The 19,586-nt window shown below is 37.7% G+C and overlaps 1 protein-coding gene across 3 annotated transcripts in view; it reads left to right on the plus strand.

The window, feature by feature from the left end:
* The first annotated feature begins 995 nt into the window (after positions 1-995).
* Positions 996-19,586, plus strand: part of LOC126184978 (TBC1 domain family member 22B) — a 154,209-nt gene continuing 135,618 nt past the window's right edge. The window contains exons 1-2 of one of the 3 annotated variants that reach the window (XM_049927678.1): positions 996-1,861; positions 13,008-13,254. In XM_049927678.1, coding sequence (XP_049783635.1) covers positions 13,193-13,254 — 62 coding nt within the window. In that variant the 5' untranslated portion in view covers positions 996-1,861; positions 13,008-13,192. The other 2 variants (XM_049927679.1, XM_049927680.1) reach the window with 2 other exon arrangements.

The following is a 19,586-nucleotide window of genomic DNA, read 5'->3' on the forward strand; positions in this document are numbered from 1 at the left end:
TAGTCAACTGAGCACATATCTTCCTATTAATTATAAGAGTTGATGATGTGCGACATATTACGAGTGTCACCACTGATAAACTTACAAAAATGGGAAATTCTATTCTTTTGGAAAAACTGCCATGCAATCAATTTCTCCGCGAGGGGCTTCTAGCAGGCGAAATCAGCAGTAACACAGATCAGATAGCCACAGATGAAGTATAAGACTGAGCAAGGAGTGTGAATGCGATTTTGTCAAACATTCCACAATGTGTACTATGGTCGTTAATGCGGCAATAACGTTCCACAATGTGTACTATGGTCGTCAATGCGGCAATAAATTACTCCAATAAGAACTGAAGTCAGTCGTTGTTTACTATAAAAAGGTGTTGTAACAAAAAATCCCCAAATATAGCAAAAAGTATGAAGCATTTTGTTCTGCTGTTTTGCTAGTCAAACTGACAACTTATTGATACTTATAAGCACTAATGATATAGTTCATCACAACTATGCATGAGAAATAATAATAATAATTTAAAAAAAAACTGTTGGAAAGAAGATGCGCTTCATTTCTAAACCACCGTTCTAACACCCGAATTACACTGACTCTACGAATATAAATGAAAAATGAGAGAAAACCGTAACAAAGCAAGGGCGCGCTCGCAAACACACAAATGTACTCCTGTAAGTTATCGTCACTTCTACAACACTTACAAGTGCCAAAAATGAAACTTGTCTGCTACGATGCTCACCTGTTACGTTTGAAGAACTGCTTAATAAAGCGTCCCTCTTCTTGCATACGCAGTAACTGAATAAACACTTATAGTTCAGGAGCTACAATTCCAACCCACTTCAGCAACTTGCACGTGTAGCAATAACATTAAACTGGTTATGAAAATTCAACCTTCACCTATTCCACGCAGCAGAAAACATTGTTACGTAATTCCTCTGATCTTACCTATAGATGGCAGTATAAACAAACACAACCGTGCGTCGGTATAGGTCAACACTCAGGGAAAAAGATGCAATTTGCGCGCGCACGCTGGCTAGTGGCTATTGTGTGTGAGTGAGTCGTTCAACATTTATGCGGATGTGTATGTAAGTGGGAGGGGTGGGGGGAAATGTCTGTAGCACATAACCGAAGATAACGCAACTATCTAAGGTTAAAACATTCTGTGACAACAGAAAATAGGCTGGGTTCACTGTGGGTAAATTACCCGAATTAATGACTGTTCGGAATTAAAATAATCCCACAGCCTTTGCAATTTAACTTCGAGGTGTGGACTACTGAAGAGCAGTATGTAACCTCTGAAATGTTTAGTAGGGATAGCGGTTACCGTGGTTTCGGCATGTGAAACGTGTGCTATCGGTACGTTTAAATGCCTGTGTTGATGATTGCATGTATTTTTCATTTATTTAAACTGGAAGAAAATATGCTACGTTTAGCGTCTATGTCGCATAAATACGGATAAAACCACTGAAGAACAAGAAAGCTGACATGAGACTAGCTGATTATTTCGGCTTTTGAAGATATAGATCTCAACAATTAAAGACTTAGAGGAGAGAGAGCGAATAGACACAGAAGAACCAGTAAAACGCGATGAGAGTATAACTTACAGTTTATAGTGAAGTGGAGTATTTGCAACAATTGTGAAGTGCTGTTTGAAATGAATGTAAACTTTGATTGAGTTCATTTACTGGAGGGTGTAAATGTCGGTAAACCATACCAAGAGACAGTTATGGAAAACAGTGCTACTGGAAGAACATGAAAATTTATAAAATAAACTTAGGAGTCCGGGGTGTCGTATAAGAAACTCGAGGTGCCCTAGAAACCTCCAGTTTCCGTGCAGTACTGCTGCAATGACAGTAACCAGCCCTTAAAAGTAAGTGTGGATGATGAAGATGTGAATGGAATGGAAGACAGTTTCCTGTTTGTTGGTTTATAAAGACTATGTTTGCGTTGTTACCGCAAGATATTAAGCATGACAGTATTTTATGGTAATAGGAACAAATTACAGTATTCTCTAAATATTATACTGAAATGTTACGTGACAGCTTGGATATTTTTTTGAATACGATTAAATTTCCCAAATCCTTCCATTAGAATATGTACGTTGGTAGTTTAAACTGTGTGATACAAACCCCCCATAATGTTTTGCAAACTTGAATGAATGTGCATAAACGTAAAATTTCGTCAAACAGTTGTGATGTTAACTGAAACTGAGGAAATTGTGTATTTATGAAAACTGGAAGACAACACTTCCCAGAAGCCTTTCAGTGTATCATCGTCCAGTGTGAAAATAGTATTACTTGTTTTGAGAGTGACAGAGTCATAGTGCAACTTAGCTTTAAGGTATTCACATAACACTCAGCTGCGTTGCCTCCTTCTGACTCTTAATATGTAAAATCTTGCAGGAATCTGTCTTGTAAGATTTGGCACAAATAAATGTCATGGTGAAGACATTGATGAGGGTAATTCACAGTCATTGAATAAATTCAAATTGTTGTTTATTTTTAAACAAGTTTGGCAAACTAACAGCCCACCATTTAAAAAAGAAAGTTCCACTGCATTGCTGTAACACAGTGGCATTGACCTCATACATGGGAGCAACAGAATTTATGTTACCAGAATCATAATGATTTAGATTTCCCATGGTTTCACTAATCCCCCCCCCCCCCCCCCTCCCTCCCACCCCTTGCTGGGTAATTTCCTTGAGGGCAATTTTATTTCCTCACCATTGTAATGCTGTTGATGTATCCTTATGACTTGGATGTTAGTGATACATTAAAATTTAACAGTCCTCCTTGATTTAGATCAACCAGAAGTTGTGATTCCATCCATCTGCTTTTTGTTAAGCAGATCATAACTGCAACATTGGTTTTCCAGTAGGGCCCTACATACACTGCCTCAAATGATTTGTCATACATATTAACAATTCAAGGACTATTTAGCACATGATTATCAAACAGAAACAAGCTCTGCTCAGAGGACTTTGCTAAAAATGGTCAGGACGTGGTTATGTTTTCTGTAGCTTCAGTTTCTGATTTTTGTGTTTGTAGTTTCAGTTTTTTTTAAAGGGTTAAACCTAGTAGGCTGCAGACATTCTAGATGTTGAATTCGATAAGTAATTGTCTGATTAATCTTGTTATACTAACAAAGCAAACTTTTACTGATGCTATGTACATTCATGTCACTAGCTCCATTGTTGTTCTGTGAGATTGCTGCTGCCACAGGCGCCATGCAGTTGATTGATTGATTTTTGTTTGGTCCCTTTTGATTGCATTTTGTACAAAGCGTGTACTTAAAATATATAAGTCAACTCAAACCTATTTTCTTGCAATATATAACCTATTTATTACAACTTATGTTGGTTTAGTGGTAAGGTCGGTTCCCAGGTGTTGCATATTAAAAAGAAAAGGCAGATGAGCAGAGGTTTCTGTTGACATATACATTCACATTACAAAATATCTACATTGTAACTTAATGTCCCAGAATTTAGCATCATGGGTCACACAGAGTTTTTGTAATCTTGCAGATATAAAATTTAAGTAGGCCTACTCTACACTGTGCTTGTACACAAGATGTGATTCTGGCTATTTTACTTAAAGGATGTGGGGCCAAGATAATATTGACAGTTTGAGGAGGGGGAGGGGATTGCACATGCTGTAGCTTCCAGGCTCATAACGAGGGACCCAGGAGTGGGGTGGGGGTGGGGATGGATGGTTGGTTGTGTTATTCTGAAAAATGGTTATCGGAAACACATTTCATCACAACTCTCAAAATATTTGAGGATTGCCTGGTACTTTCGAGTAGCCCAGTAGGCGTATACCAGAAATTATTTTTTCCCTATCTTTGTTACAAAAATAAGGTACGATTTGTTAATTCAAATTAACAGATTTCTGGAATTACATTTTTACCGATTTCTTTGCAGCAATCTAAGTGAACAGGGAGTCGTGCTGCTCCAAAGGTCAGGACTGTAGTTAGTGTCCATCACTGTCCAATTCAGTGCCACATCTATGGTGACCATACTGCCAATTGGGAACTTTATTCATACATATGACTAAGCATAGCATTAAGCCTGTTATAGAATAGCCGTTAGATGTTTCAATATTCCAGTAGTGTGCAGAAATTAACTATATCAGTTAATTTGTACACACTACTGGAACATTGAAACATTGTACTGGTTAAAACACTCAATTCATCTTTGAGAGGAGCAGGTGTCAAATTCTAATCTGCCATCTGGATCTCCTGTCACTTCTTTAAATCACTTGAATTCTTTAAATCACTTATACCAAATTCCAGAGTGGTTCCTTAGAGTAAGCAATGGCCAATTTCCTTTCCACCCTTGTCCAATCTGAGCTTGGGCTTTGCCTGTAATGATCCCAACACTGTCTAGACAGAGTATAATTTTCCTTTTTCCATGTTGTAACAGTAACTATACACATTCTTTTCCCAGAGTATGCATTAGACCAACAGTACACAATTCACCAATTCACAGTTATGAACTTACAGTGACTGCCCATAGAAATGTGTTTCCTTATATGTACTGTTAATGAGTGACCAAGCTAATACCATATTAAGTTTATACACTACGTGTCTTCAGAAGAACACAAAAGGTAATGTCTCAAATGAATTCAGACTTAAGGGACGTGAAGAACATACCGTGTAAGTCTAGCAGCAGACACTTGTCTTATGCCAGTACCAGAAATTGGAGAGGCAACAAACAACCTGGCAATGCGAAAGCAAGTACCAGCTTGTGAGGATGATGAATCAGGGGTAGAATAATTGGCTCCCAAGAAGAGTCCCCCCCCCCCCCCCCCCCCCCCATCCTCTGATGTTTACAGTTCAGATCATTGGATAGAAGAATGTTGTATGTAGTGATGAATGGATATTGCACCATGTTTGTTTATTAGCCATTCAGCATGTGTACCATGCACGCGCGCGCACGCGCGCTGCGCGCGCACACACACACACACACACACACACACACACACACACACACACACACACACACACCTTTTTAGTAGTTAGTAATTTTTATATTTATTGTACATATATACATGAACTTCTTACTAATCAGAAGATTTCAGTAATAATCATTATATAGTTTACATTCAAGAATTAATCATACTGTTTTACACATTTAGTTAATGATAATTATATTATTTCATTGTTTATACATTCCTTCCAGATTACTTCCAAGATATTGTTCAGTTGAGTATTGTGCTTTATTTTTAAACCATGTTTCTAGTACGTCCTTAAATTTAAAGTGCATGAGGGTTTTGACTGATTGTGGCAGTTTATTATATAACTTTAGACTTAGGTGTTTGTGACTGTTGTGTGTCAGTGACAGCATAGAATACGGTATATCAAGCATGCAGTTATTTCTAGTGCTATGTAAATTCATTCTCTGTGTAAATTGTATATTTTCTTTTACGTATATTAAGCAGTTATACATGTAGAGACTTGGGAGGGTCATTATTTTTAATAGGTTGAAGTGCTCCTTGCGGATTTCTCTTGGACCCAATCCTTGTATACATCTAATTACTGTTTCCCCCCCCCCCCCCCATTTGAATACACAGTTTGTGCCTGTTGAAGTACCCCATGACAGAATTCCTTGTTGTAGCTGTGACTAAAAGAATGCATAGTAGCAAATTATCAATAAACTTTTACTGACAGAATATCTTAGTTTACACAGCAGAATGTCTTAGTTTATACAGGAGGAATATCAACCATGCAAATTCACCTGTCAGGTAGCTTATATGGTCATCCTATGAGAGCCTTTGGTCTATTTTTAGCCCCAATAGTTTGACACTGTGATTCTCTTCTTTCCGTACCTTAAGATTAAAATAAATATCTTCTGTTTTTGTGTTGTTTATACATAAACTATGTGATCAAAAGTATCTGGACACCCCCAAAAACGTACATTTTTCATATTAGATGCATTGTGCTGCCACCTATTGCCAGTTACTCCCTATCAGCAACCTCAGTAGTCATTAGACATCGCGAGAGAGCAGAGTAGGACACTCCGCAGAACTCATGCACTTCTAAGGTGGTCAGGTGATTGGTGTCACTTGCGTCATATGCCTGTACGCGAGATTTCCACACTCCTAAACATCCCTAGGTCCATTGTTTCCTATGTGATAGTGAAGTGGAAACATGAAGGGACATGTACTGTACGAAAGCGTACAGGCCTCTTCTGTTGACTGAGAGAGACCGCCGACAGTTGAAGAGGGTCGAAATGTGTACTAGGCAGACATCTATCCAAACCATCACACAGGAATTCCAAACTGCATCAAGATCCACTGCAAGTACTATGACAGTTAGGCGGGAGGTGAGAGAACTTGGATTTCATGGTCAAGTGGCTGCTCATAAGCCACACATCACGCCGGTAAATGCGAAAGGACGCCTTGCTTGGTGTAAGAAGTGTAAACATTGGGCAATTGAGCAGTGGAAAAACGTTGTGTGGAATCACAAATCACAGTACACAATGTGGCGATCCAATGGCAGGGTGTGGGTATGACAGATGCTTGATGAATGTCATCTGCCAGCGTTTGTAGTGCCAACAGTAAAATTCGGAGCCAGTTGTATTATGGTTTGGTCGTGTTTTTCGTGGAGGGGACTTGCACTCCTTGTTTTGCATGGCAGTATCACAGCTCAGGCCTACAGTGATGTTTTAAGCACCTTCTTGCTTCCCACCGTTGAAGAGCAATTCGGGGATGACGATTGCATCTTTCAACACGATCGAGCACCTGTTCATAATGCACTGCCTGTGGCGGAGTGGTACCACGACAATAACATCCCTGAAATGGACTAGCCTGCACAGAGTCCTGACCTGAATCCCATAGAACAACCTTGTGATTTTTTGGAATGCTGACTTCGTGCCAGGTCTCACCGACCGACATCGATACCTCTCCTCAGTGCAGCACTCTGTGAAGAATGGCCTGCCATTCCCCAATCAACCTTTCAGCATCTGATTGTAACATTTGCCTGTGAGAGTGGAAGCTGTCATCAAGGCTATGGGTGGGCCCACGCCATACTGAATTCCAGCATTACTGATGGATGGTGCCACGAACTTGTAAGTCACTTTCAGCCAGGTTTCCGGATACGTTTGATCACATAGTGTAACTGCTTAGCAATAAACCACACGCTACATTTTTCAAAAAGCTCATTATTTTTGTTTACCACCTCTTGCATACTCTCACCTGTGGAGATCATGGCCATATCATCAGCATATAAGACACTTTTGCAGGCTATATAGTGTGAGAAGTCGTTAACATAGACAATAAAAAGGAAGGGCTTAAGAACGGAGTCCTGTGGAATTCCTCTCTTAATTTTCATTAGTTCTGACCTTTCATTGTTCATATACACTAACTGTCACCTGTTATTTAGGTATGATTTAATCAAATTAAGTGGTTTGTCAGTGGTACCATAATATCCTAATTTTTCTAACAATTATCTCGTGTGATGCTGAATAAAATGCTTTGCTTAAGTCTATGAGTGTTGTACAGGTGGTCAGTTTCCTTTCAAACGCATTGTGGATTTCAGTTATCAAGCTTTCAATAGCTTTCATGGTTGATTGATTAGTTCTAAATCCAAACTGTCTGTCATTAAGAAATTTATTGCTCTCAAAATACATGTAAATCTGTGTGTGTGTGAACAACTCTCAATGATTTTGGCCAGTAAAGGGACAATTGATATTGGTCTATAGTTATCTGGTATTTGTCTCTCACCCTTTTTGTATATGGGGAGTGTAACTGTAATTTTAAGACAATCAGGGAAAATGCCATCATCAAGGATTTTATTTGCAAGGTAGAGTAGAGGAGTTCCAATTTCATTAATTATGGCCTTTATTACAAAGTTACTGAATCCATAGTAGTCTTCTGTTCTAGAGTTGTTCAGCTTGTTTACAGAGTTATTTATATCTGTTGCAGTTATTCTACTCCAATTAAATCTTTTATCTGTTTTATTTTGTGACTGCAACAGAAAAGCTTCCACATCAGTTAAATCGTCACTTTTTGGTATGTGGGCATTTACTGAGTTTATGAAATGTTCATTGAGTGTTACAATTAATTGGGTTACTGATTTCTTCCTTTCCCATGTTTGTCTCACTTTTAGCTATGTTCCGTGTAGCTTTAGTACATTTGTTTTTAGAATTTAAAATATACTCTTCATTTGCTTTCATTTTTGCTGCTTTAATTTTGGATTTGTATATTTTTCTTAAGTTTATATATCTAATCTTGTTTTCTTGACCTCTCTTAATTTTGTTCTTCATCATGAGTAAAAGGATTCTGATTTTATTGAGGTGTGGGGTGTACCACTTTTTTGTATGTTGTGGTTTATGCATATTGCTGGGGTTATATCTCTTAGTAATGAGAGGGCAGTTTACTGTCTAATGTATTTTTTATATTGGATATGAATGCAGAAAAGCTTTAATTTATATCTTTGTCGATGGAATGGTGCCCATTCTATTCTACTCAGTTCATTTCTCATTATTTCAGTTTTCTCATCCTTGAGAGTTCTATATGTAGTTAGCATCATGTATCATCAAGTGTCAGATTTCCAGTTTTGAGCCATATTCCATCATGGTCAGATAGTCCTAATTTGATGGTCTCTCACTCTACTTGATTCCTGCACACCTCGCTAATTATATTGTCAAGGCATGCCTCCATTCTGGTTGGTTTTTCATTTAAGCAGCATTAATTCATTGATCTTAAGATATTTAGGATGTGTACCACAGTTTTTCTCTTTACTCTTACATCTATATTAATGTCTCCTGTGATAAATGTTTTATATTGCTTATATTTGGCAGTGAGTTAGATTAATTCAGATACTTTTTCTGTGAATCTCTCCTCATCAGTAGCTGGTGGTCAGTAAACTGTTCCAATCATGAGTTTATGAGTGTGTATAATCAAGGCAGATGCTTCAAAAAGTTCTTTAACAGACAGGCTTATGAGGTCTATGATTGAATATTTTAGATTCAAAATTTTGTTGATACAAATGGACATTCCACCATGGGCATTGTTTGGTCTACAGTAGCTTGTTTCCAGTGAGTAGCTAAATGGTACAAATAAGCTTATTTCTGCACTTTTAATCCAGTGTTCATTCACACAGAGAATGCCACATTTAATTTCTTCCAGGTAGTGCTGTAGTTCACTGACTTCGTGTCTTAAGGATTGTACTTTTATTTGTAACAAAAGTAGTTCATTTTTGCTGCAAGGTGGTGCATTGCTTACATTGGGCTTAATTTGATTATTTACTTTAAGTGTGTTTTTTGTATTATGTTCTGAAGCTCTTTGTTTTGACCAAGTCTGACACATTTCAGGCTTGGTCAGCCTTATAAATTTCCTTGATCTGGTTCTGAGTTTTGAGACATGTTCTAAATTGCTGATACAGGATAATTTATTATTTACCACACTGAGTATTTTTTGGCCCAGCAGTGTCTTTACTAATCCACTTAGGCCTTGACCATGTCTTGTATGACAAGTTCTTGAGGAGTTACAATTGTCAGAGGGTTCATGGTTACAACTGATACATTCCTTAATATCTAAAAGCATTACATTTTTAAACTGTTTGCAGATTGTTTCAAAACACTTGTTAGCTTTGGTTATTTCTCTGTTTACACATGATAATTCAGTTAAATTGTAGTGATGAGGTATTTTAAATAATATAACATTTGTGTTTGTTAACTTGCCCAAAGTTTTCTTCAAAGCTGTTGTTGCTGCAGCTGCTTCATCACGGTATACATCATTGGAACCACCTATAAGAAATGCAAAGTCACTCTTTGACAGATTACTGCAATCTGCAGTGTTGGCGAGGATCTGGTTGAATCTTGCTCCAGGTTTCGCTATGCCTTCAATTTTAATGTGTTTTTAATTGTCAGGGTCTTTGTTTTTGTAGCCATCCCTCTTCTAGAACCATCAGAGTATATTCTGATGTGTGTTGTTTTTTCCCTTGGTATTTCTTGACACACTGTTCCATCTTGTACTTTTTCTGTTGCATTTGATACATTGTTTGTGTTACCCAAATTCAAAATGGGCACCTTTAAATCTGGGTTGCTGCTTGATTTTTTGCTATAGTTTTTATTAGATGATTTAAATACTTATGCACTTTTTGTGCCACAATCCATGTTGTTCTGTTTCTTTTATTTGGCGTGATTATGTGAATTTGAATATCTTCAAGTCCTTTATAATCGGGTACGTTACATATTTTTGGCCTAATAGTTTTCATCCTACATTCATCACAGTTCCAGTTTTTTATAGTTATCTGCTGTTTGTTTAGTGAGGGATGTACTTTCCCACATCAAAAATGGAATATGTTTCCACATTCCGAGCACTCAACACTGCTTTTCACAGTTTTCTGGTATTTTCAACAATGTTGATTGGTCCTGTCGCCTGTAGTTTTACTAGTCAAATTTTCTATTACCACATCACTGTACAATGGATATTCACACTGTTGTTTAAGTTCATCTTTTTTTTAGCTTTAACCCACAAATGTTATGTAATAGAAACGTGATAATATCATCTTTAGTGTCTTTGCTGTTTACATTTTCATGCATTTTGTCTTTACAACAATTGAAACAGTACCAAGTCTTTCATTTTGGACTTACATTTGCACCCTTATAGTGCTAAACTGTTTCACATTTTAGACACATTATTCCTTTGTCAGCATGTTTTTTTCATAATAGCAGTGGGGATACGTCCCATTTTCTTGCAAATATTCAGTGTTGGTCGTTGATGCTGCACACACAAGTTAATCTTCATATTTTTCAGTGTTCACACTTCTTCTTCTTCTTCTTCTTCTATTGACTTTTTTAATAATATAACAAGCCAGACAAGTATTATCACAATAAGTACTGATTTTTTTCACACACTATGCTCTTTTCATCATAATTTGTAATTTTACTTACAAAGCTATTGCACTCGTCATTTTCATTCGGTGCCATCTTGAAGTTTGCCACGTACACAGGTTTATAGTTGTTTTGTCCACATCCTTGTAAGATGCTATACGACTTCACCCACAGTGTTCGTACAATATTGTAGCTTTTTAGTGGACACAAATCTGCAGGTATCAGCAGTTCAATGCAGTTTGTGTTGGATGGCCTGAGGACAGACATTGTAATGAACCTCAATTTATTTGTTCAAAAACCACAAACACTTTTGTTTCTTGAACTGCAGTGGGCGTGTAGCAGCATGTGAAAGCAGTGTTGTGTTGATTGGCAAAATTCCTTCCTTCTTTTGTTTACTCATCCGGGGATCATTTTAGAGTGATACTGGATTTGTCACATAATAGAATGAAAATAAATATTGCAAAAAATATACATAAACACAAAATAAATAAGTATGCATTTTGAGGGTAGGACAGGTGATCAGCTGGGCCTTTGAAGAAGAACCATCCCAACATTTGCCTGAAATAATTTAGGATAATCTAAATCAAGATGGCTGGACAGAGAAAAAATTCCATCTGCAGAATGTGAGGTAATATTTTCAGATGAAGCCCATTTCAACCTGATCTGCTGTGTTAAGTATTCCACATACTATATTTCATCAGTGCAAGGAGTGTGCCACCTTCCTCAAATAATGACAGTGTCGTTGCTTTTGTGGAATGTAACTTTGCCCAACATTTTGTCCATTGCACATATCTGGGGTATGATTGAAGTTGAAGTACACTTATATTGTCAGCAACTCTTCTGTTGCATTCTGCTGTTGGCAATTCGTTGTTGATGATTGTAACCAGTTGGATCATAGTACATGGTAGTCAGTAAGAATCACTGAATCTAATTATTTCTTTCTGCAGAAGTTACAAATTGGCTACATTTGTTTTCGATATGGAGAGCAGGAAGAAAACTAAATGTGCTGGCAGACTGACCTTTAATATAGCCTGAGGCATAGGTTTTATTGGAGTGTGACAGTTTGCTTGTGAGTTGGTGAAGCCAACAAATCTCCACATGAAAATACAATTTCTGTAATAGATTCATGTGTAGCGCAGGTTCACCGTTGCAGTAACCTGCTTATGTGTCTTATTTCCGATGTTGCAAAAAATTCTTATTATGTGGTAAAATTCTAACCCAATAGAACAAAATACCAGCTAACTTTATTTAATAACCATAGGAAATTATGTACACTGACAACTACCCCATGAATCATCATATTCAATTTCAATCAATCATCTCGTGAGTTGTTCCCAAAATCAGCACACAATGCAACATCCACAAACGTGATCTTCAAGCAACCACTGTTGATGCTATGTGGGCTTGCATAGAAGCTGTGTATATGCCCCAAGAAGAATTCCATTCATTCCTTGGTTCAATCCTGTGTTGTTTTAGAGTTTTTGGTTGCAGCATATGGGTGCTTCCCACCATACTGAATCTTCAGTATCAGTCATTGTTGTATTGATTTATGTAATGCCATTTCTTCATGTATGGTTTAATGCTTGTTTCAATCTCATGTATCTATCTTAGTATAGCAGTTTAATATATATTGTTACATGTTGACCACATACTAATATGTAAGTGATTAGTTGCTTCTTTTCAAGAACTCATGTATAATATGGGAAATTGTATGGTAGAAACAATATTAATCTTCTTTTAGACACATTTTTACTGTTCGCTGGACTGTGCACTTCACTATGCTGCCTATTAAGGCCGTATACTTCATTACCGTCGGAGCCAAAGTTGGAGGTAGTAGAAGCTTATCTGTTTGTCAAGTGAAATATATTCTGCAATTTATATTTAATTTATATCTGACTCTAAATGATCCAAACTTCTTTTATATAATTTTGATTAGATTGCAGGAAACTTACTGCTTTTATCAGTTTCTCATCCTTCACTGCCACCACACTGTAATATTCTATCCTCTTTGTCACTGTTTTGCTGTTTGTGTTAGGAATGTTGTTACTTTCCTCACCCTGCCATTACCTACCACCTATTCAATTCTTATGCTCCTGTCCTTCCACCATGTTAGTCTGCCCTGTCTTATTTTTTTCTGTCACGATTCTTAAATGACACTTTACTGCTTTCCATGTTTCAGGCTTCTGCATCGGTGTCTGCTACTTTCCCTTTGAGTACACTTTAAAATATGTGTAAATAATTATTTAATGGAATCAAAAAGGGGTTATGTCAGTTATCCGTTGCTGACAGCTGAGTTCGTGGTTGGCAATCACAAGATTGCTTGGTTTCCTACTACCTTCCTAATGATGCTGAGTTGAGTGGAATATGGAAGAAGACACAGATGCAAGATCTTTTTGGAAGAAAAATGCAAAAGCTGTTCCAGGAAGGTAAACCGTTCTAAGTGCAACATTATTGTTATCCGTAAATTATATTGTTATTGCAAATGAAGCTCGTTTCAGTGTTTTCGTTGATTAAAAATCTAAGCTAGGTGACACTTAACTTATTTGCCTTAAATGAGAGGAAGAGCTTTTGATTTGTTTCTCTGTCCTTTCCAGACTTGGGCTAAATCCTGTCTCACACGGAGTAAGGTCCCTCTTAAGTTTCTGCCTCTACATATATACTCTGCAAGCCAATGTACAGTGTGTGGCAGACGGTACCCTTAAGACTACTAATCAATTTGGCTCCTGTTCCACTAGCAAATAGAGCAAGGGAAAAATGACTGTCTGCGGGCCTCCGTATGACTCATCATTTTTCATATTTCATCTTCATAGCCCTTACGAAAAATGTATGTCGGTGACAGTAGAATCATTTCTGTAGTCAGCTTCAGATGCTGGTTCTCTAAATTTTCTCAACAATAATGTACTTTGAAAAGAGCTTCACCTTCCCTCCAGTGATTCCCATCTCATTTCCTGAAGTACCTCTGTAACACTTGCATGTAATTCAAATGTACTAGTAACAAATCCAGCAACTGTCTTTGAATTGCTTTGACGTCTTCCTTTAATCCGACGTGGCACGGATCGTGGACACTAGAGTAGTACTCGAGAATAGGTCACACTAGCATCCTGTATGCAGTCTCCTTTACAGGCGAACCCAAAATTCTCCCACTAAACAGAAGTAGACCGTTCATCTTCCCTACAACAATCCTCACATGTTCATTCCATTTCATATCACTCTGCAACGTTATGCCCAGATATTTAAACAACATGACTGTGTCAAGCAGGACACTACTAATGCTGTATCTGAACATTATGGATTTGTTTTTCCTACTTATCTGCATTAACTTAAATTTGTCTACGTTTAGTGATGGCTGCCATTCATCACACCAACTAGAAATTATGTCCAAGTTATCTTCTGTTCTCCTGCAGTCACCCAACTTAAACACAATCCTGTACACTGCAGCATCATCAGCAAACAACCACAGATCACTGCTGACCCTGTGTGCCAGATCATTTATGTGTGTAAAAAAATAATAGCGTTCCAATCACACTTCCGTGGGGCGCTCCTGAGGATACGAACACTCGCCATCGAGGACAACGTACTGGGTTCTATTACTTAAGAAGTCTTCGAGCCATTCGTATTGGGGAACCGATTCCGTATGTTTGTACCTTCATTCACAGTCTGCAGTTGGGCACCGTGTCAAATACTTTCCAGAAATTTAGAAATATGTTGCTCTTCTCCGTAATTCGCTGTATATCGTGTGAGAAAAGGGCGAGCTGAGTTTCGCATGAGTGATGCTTGCTAGAACAATGCTGATTTTGAACATAAGCTTCTTGGTCTTAAGAAAATTTACTAGTTTGCTAGGTAGTATACTTGACTTTGCCTGCAGAGTGGGGAGAAAGCTAGGTCGCATGCCTGGTGTAATACTTGATGTGACAGGTAGCAGGCTTGCTAGACTGTGTCAACAGCAGTGCACAAAAGCCAACTCTCCAATGTTTCTCAAAATATTTTAAAGAAACTACTCAGTATTCAAGATGAACTGCCTATCATTTTGTAAATTGTAATAGTTATTGTGATGTTTCAAAAGTAAGTAAACTACTGCAAGAAATTCAAATAGTTTGCAATGAAAAATTGGGATTGCTATTAGTTGAACTTGGTACATGTTAGGTCATACATTGGTGCTTATAAAGTGTAGCTAACATTTTGAATTACTCTTTAAATTTTGGAGCAAATCCATTTCTATCTCCAGTCATAAGAAAATGGATTTTATGTAGCACCCTCGGTTCTGCTTACATGTGGCAACAATAAAGCCAGAAGTAATATCATAACATTCCTCGTGTGGTGTCACAGCCAGACACCACACTTGCTACGTGGTAGCTTTTAAATCGGCCGCGGTCCGCTAGTATACGACGGACCCGCGTGTCGCCACTGTCGGTGATGGCAGACCGAGCGCCGCCACACGGCAGGTCTAGAGAGACTTCCTAGCACTCGCCCCAGTTGTTCAGCCGACTTTGTTAGCGATGGTACACTGACAAATACGCTATCATTTGCCGAGACGATAGTTAACATAGCCTTCAGCTACGTCAATTGCTACGACCTAGCAAGGCGCCATTACCAGTGTATATTGAGATTATATAAAGAATCAACAAGAGCGATGTTCACCAATTATGAATTAAAGTTAAGTATTCCAGAAGCTATGTACTATTTTTGGCTACTATAATTCCTTGTCATTTTCCAGACCTCACGCCAGTCTGCGTGAGCTTTAACGCGTGCATTTCGGCCTCCTCTAGCTACACGGTGTTGGCTCTTCTGCCAACACTACACCTCGTATCTCATAAATGGTATGAGATATCAAAATGAGGTTTTATCAAATGGTTGCTCCCTATGAGGAGAGTATTTATTGCAGTATGCAAGTAACTACAAATGTACTAATGAAGTAATGGATTTTTTAAGAGCCATCAAAAGCTGGTGAAATAAGAATTTCTGTGTGTTTTGCAACATCTTATACCTATAATGGGCTTTCACACAAACTATTGACCTGTCTTGCTGTCAGTTGCTTGTTTAAAAATACACTGTTTGAGGATTGTCACAATTTCAACTGCATTAGATAATAGTGAAATTAATCTTTGTAAACTCTTCTGTGTTTTTACAAAAGCAGCAAATTTTAACATGGCAACAAGTGAATTTATGTACCTTCCTGGATAGCTGTGCATGTTAAATGCCGCTTCCAGGATTTGGGATGCGTGTTGGGTCCAGATCAAATGTGCCCTGCTGATTAATGACTAGGGTTGATGTACTGATCAGCATGGATGCAGTTTTTAGATGGTTTACTGCAACCGAATAGGTAAATAACAGGCTGATACCCATGTCCTGGTACAGTTACACTATTTGCAAACATTTTGAAAATGTTCACACACTTCGACATGAGTTAACACTAGATGGAGACATGTGATACGCAAATTCCTGGGTTGTGACAGGGATGGCATCCGGCCACCTTCTATGACTAATATTGCTGAATCCAGATTAACATGCTGACCCTTTGAAGTGACAGGATAAGGCCAGGAAAAAGAACAAGAAGAAGAGAAGTTAGGGATTACTCAAAAACTCAGCACTGATGGTGATTTACTGAAGGAAAAAAAGCAAGGATTCTGCAAATTGAATTGTTTTTATATTTCTCTGTGACAGCACATGTAAGCCAGCTCTCTGCATTCTTTCTCAACTGATTTTAAAGAAACTGCCTGGTAGAAAACAACTGTTTCTCTCACATTCATCAAAAAGAGCTTCTGTGTTTAATAACTTAAACCCTTAAAAGTTGTAAGAGAAATTCAGAAATTCCAGGTCTACAGTAGAAAAGTGTGACACTTATTTTCAGTCATCTGTATAATTATAGCATACAGGTGACCCAACCTGGCTTTGCACAGGTAGCATTAAGTATCTATGACCAGACGACTTGACTTGTGTTGCATATTTTATTTGGGAGCCATGAATAAAATTCAGAGAACAATGTTAAGTCAGTGAATATCATCACTTTCGTGTAACTTACGTGATGTAAGCAGCACATGCCATTAAAGTTGTCTAGAGGAATGAATGTTCTGTGTTCCATATTTAATTTGCGTTTGGAGCAACATATGGCAATGGTGAGAGCATGTTGTGATGTAAGAAATATATTTACAACCAATGTAACTATTGTATGCGAATCATAAGTGTATGTGTATGTGATTGATGCAGTACGTATTGGAGGCTGGCTGAGGGAGCATAAATAAAAGAAGAAATAAAAAGAAACATGCATGATCTACATATTTAGCCCGTGTTACAGCACTCCTCATATGAAGCATAGTACACGCTGTGATACATTGTTGAGACACATGGCTGCAGGTATTGGACGCTTTATGGCAGGTATATCTGCTGTGTGAAGCAAAGAATCATGTCCACCTGTAGATTTGATTCCAGGAAAGTTGAAAGCTGAGTCATCTGCTGCAGTGCTGCAAAAATTTCTTTACATTAACTAAGTAAAGCTGCATCCCATGCTATGTTTTACTGTCTGCATAAATAATTGAAAACCACGGGTTTTGGAAACCCCCCCCCCCCCCCTCTCTCTCTCTCTCTCTCTCTCTCTCTCTCTCTCTCTCTGACGTGAACATAGTCATGCTTTCTGCTGCCTCAAGGCACAGCTGCTCTCTTGGATGACGGTGGCTCTTCTTTAGGTGCCAATAGCATCATTTTCACAGCTTAATATTAATTATGCTTCAGAAAATTTGTATTAAATGTTTTAATTTATATACAAAAAACCTTCCTCATGAAGCAGTGTATACAACAATATGCATCAAAACCAGCCTTGTCTTCATGTTATAGAGCACTTTCATTTCATTTTGACACTGTTTTGTTGTGTGACTTGTATATTGTTTCTCACACAGTAATCAGAGGCATTACTTTTCCTGAATCTAAAACAAAAAGACATAAAAAAAATCTCCTGCAGGAATACTTTGGCCTAACATGGGAAGATCTTCAATCATTGCAGTTTTATAAAACGGTAACTTTAGCTTGTGAAACAGCTTACACTGGTGATGAGAATTCCAACACAATCCTCAAAGTCTGCATCAGTGGTGCACATGAAATGCCTGATGCTATAACACAGATGAGAGCAAATTGAAAACTTAAAACAGCTATATTACTCAGTATATTTGAACAGTGTTTACTATAATGATTCTCTAAACATACTTGATTATTTGCAGATCATTTCCTTTTTATTGTGGTCAAGATCTAAGTGGACTACAAACTTTTGATGAGAGAAATCCTGTTATATTTTCTCCTCAGGTTTCTGTTGTTGTTCTTGATAATGTTATCACTCTATTTTCATTCCATTCCTTATGTCACAAGTTTTTAGAATTTAAAAATAGTCCAGTTTTATATAAAAAAAAGACATTAAAATTATATAAATTTGTAACAAAACTTCAAGTCCAGACTTAAATTAACAGAAAACCAGGTTCATTATGAATCAGATTTCACAAAACAATAGAACTTTAATATTAAACCATAAAGAATGTAACTACGGAAGAAAAACGTTTGTGATCAGTATTATTTTGTCTCTGGAGGTTTTTCATCCATATTGAGGAACATGCCTTCAGTCACTTGGTCAGTTTTGATACAGGCATCTCATATTTAGAGTTTACTAAAAATAAGTGAGTTTAAAAATCTTGCTGCCTGCCATCAGAAAAAAAATTTGTTATAAATGTAGTTCTATGTGCCATTCAGTCAGAGCCATGCACTGCAGACTGCTAGTGCTCCTCAACCTTCCACGGTAGGGTCACTGCTTACTAGCTCACCAGCCTGCCTCTGTCTGACCTCGACATTGAGCTGGGCCATCAGCCCATCTTGCTTGACTAGCCCGTAGCTCTCGACCAAGCCCAGTCTGTAATGCTCACACCGTGTGCCACATTTGTGTCTTCGCTGTAGCATTCATCTTATTTACATCTTGAAGGGTCATGAAGTTGGATGTAATCTATCCAAGTGTATAGGCTAACTAAAGCTTCAAGAGCTATTTGATTGCATTATAGGCAGTCACATGTTCTTTTACATTTCCATACAAGAGATTTAACAAAATATAATGAAAAGATATATCCATTCCAATTGCAGCTACCACAAAATATCTCATCTATGTAACAGTCTCAAGAAGCAGGAAGATTTTGTCTAATATAAACTCTCTGCATCAAATTCAGACTGAAAATAAAAATCAAATAAAATTTATTCATCCTGGACTTACATGAAAGAAAACTGTGTAATTTTACAGTAGGTATTTTACAAAAACCTTACCAGTCTATTCTACTATATAAAGACAAGACATTGTTTTATGTTGTTATCAAAAATCTTGAAGTTCTTCACTGATCTACTTCTCATTTTTGCACAATGCTCTAATAGACACTTGGATGGACAGATATACAGGGTGAAAAGTATTTAAACCGACAAACTCTGGGAGGTTGTAGGGGATACCAAAACAAATATTTTTCCGTAATGTCATTTTTTCCTATGAGGATTATTTAAACCGGTGGAGGCGGTATTACGCCCTTCAGTTGTAGGCAACTGCTATCCACCAATGTCGTAGTGCATTTTCTCTGTTTAGTAATGGAGCGATACACCTGGAGTGAGTACACTGATATGGTTGGTGCGTACTACATAGCTCACCACAACAGACGAGCTGCACTGTGGGTTTATCAACAACAATATCCTAATTGCCATATCCCGCATCATACGACCATTGCTGCTGTGTACCAACATTTGCGTGAGA

The sequence above is a fragment of the Schistocerca cancellata genome, chromosome 4, assembly GCF_023864275.1.
Source record: "Schistocerca cancellata isolate TAMUIC-IGC-003103 chromosome 4, iqSchCanc2.1, whole genome shotgun sequence".
NCBI classification, from domain to species: domain Eukaryota; kingdom Metazoa; phylum Arthropoda; class Insecta; order Orthoptera; family Acrididae; genus Schistocerca; species Schistocerca cancellata.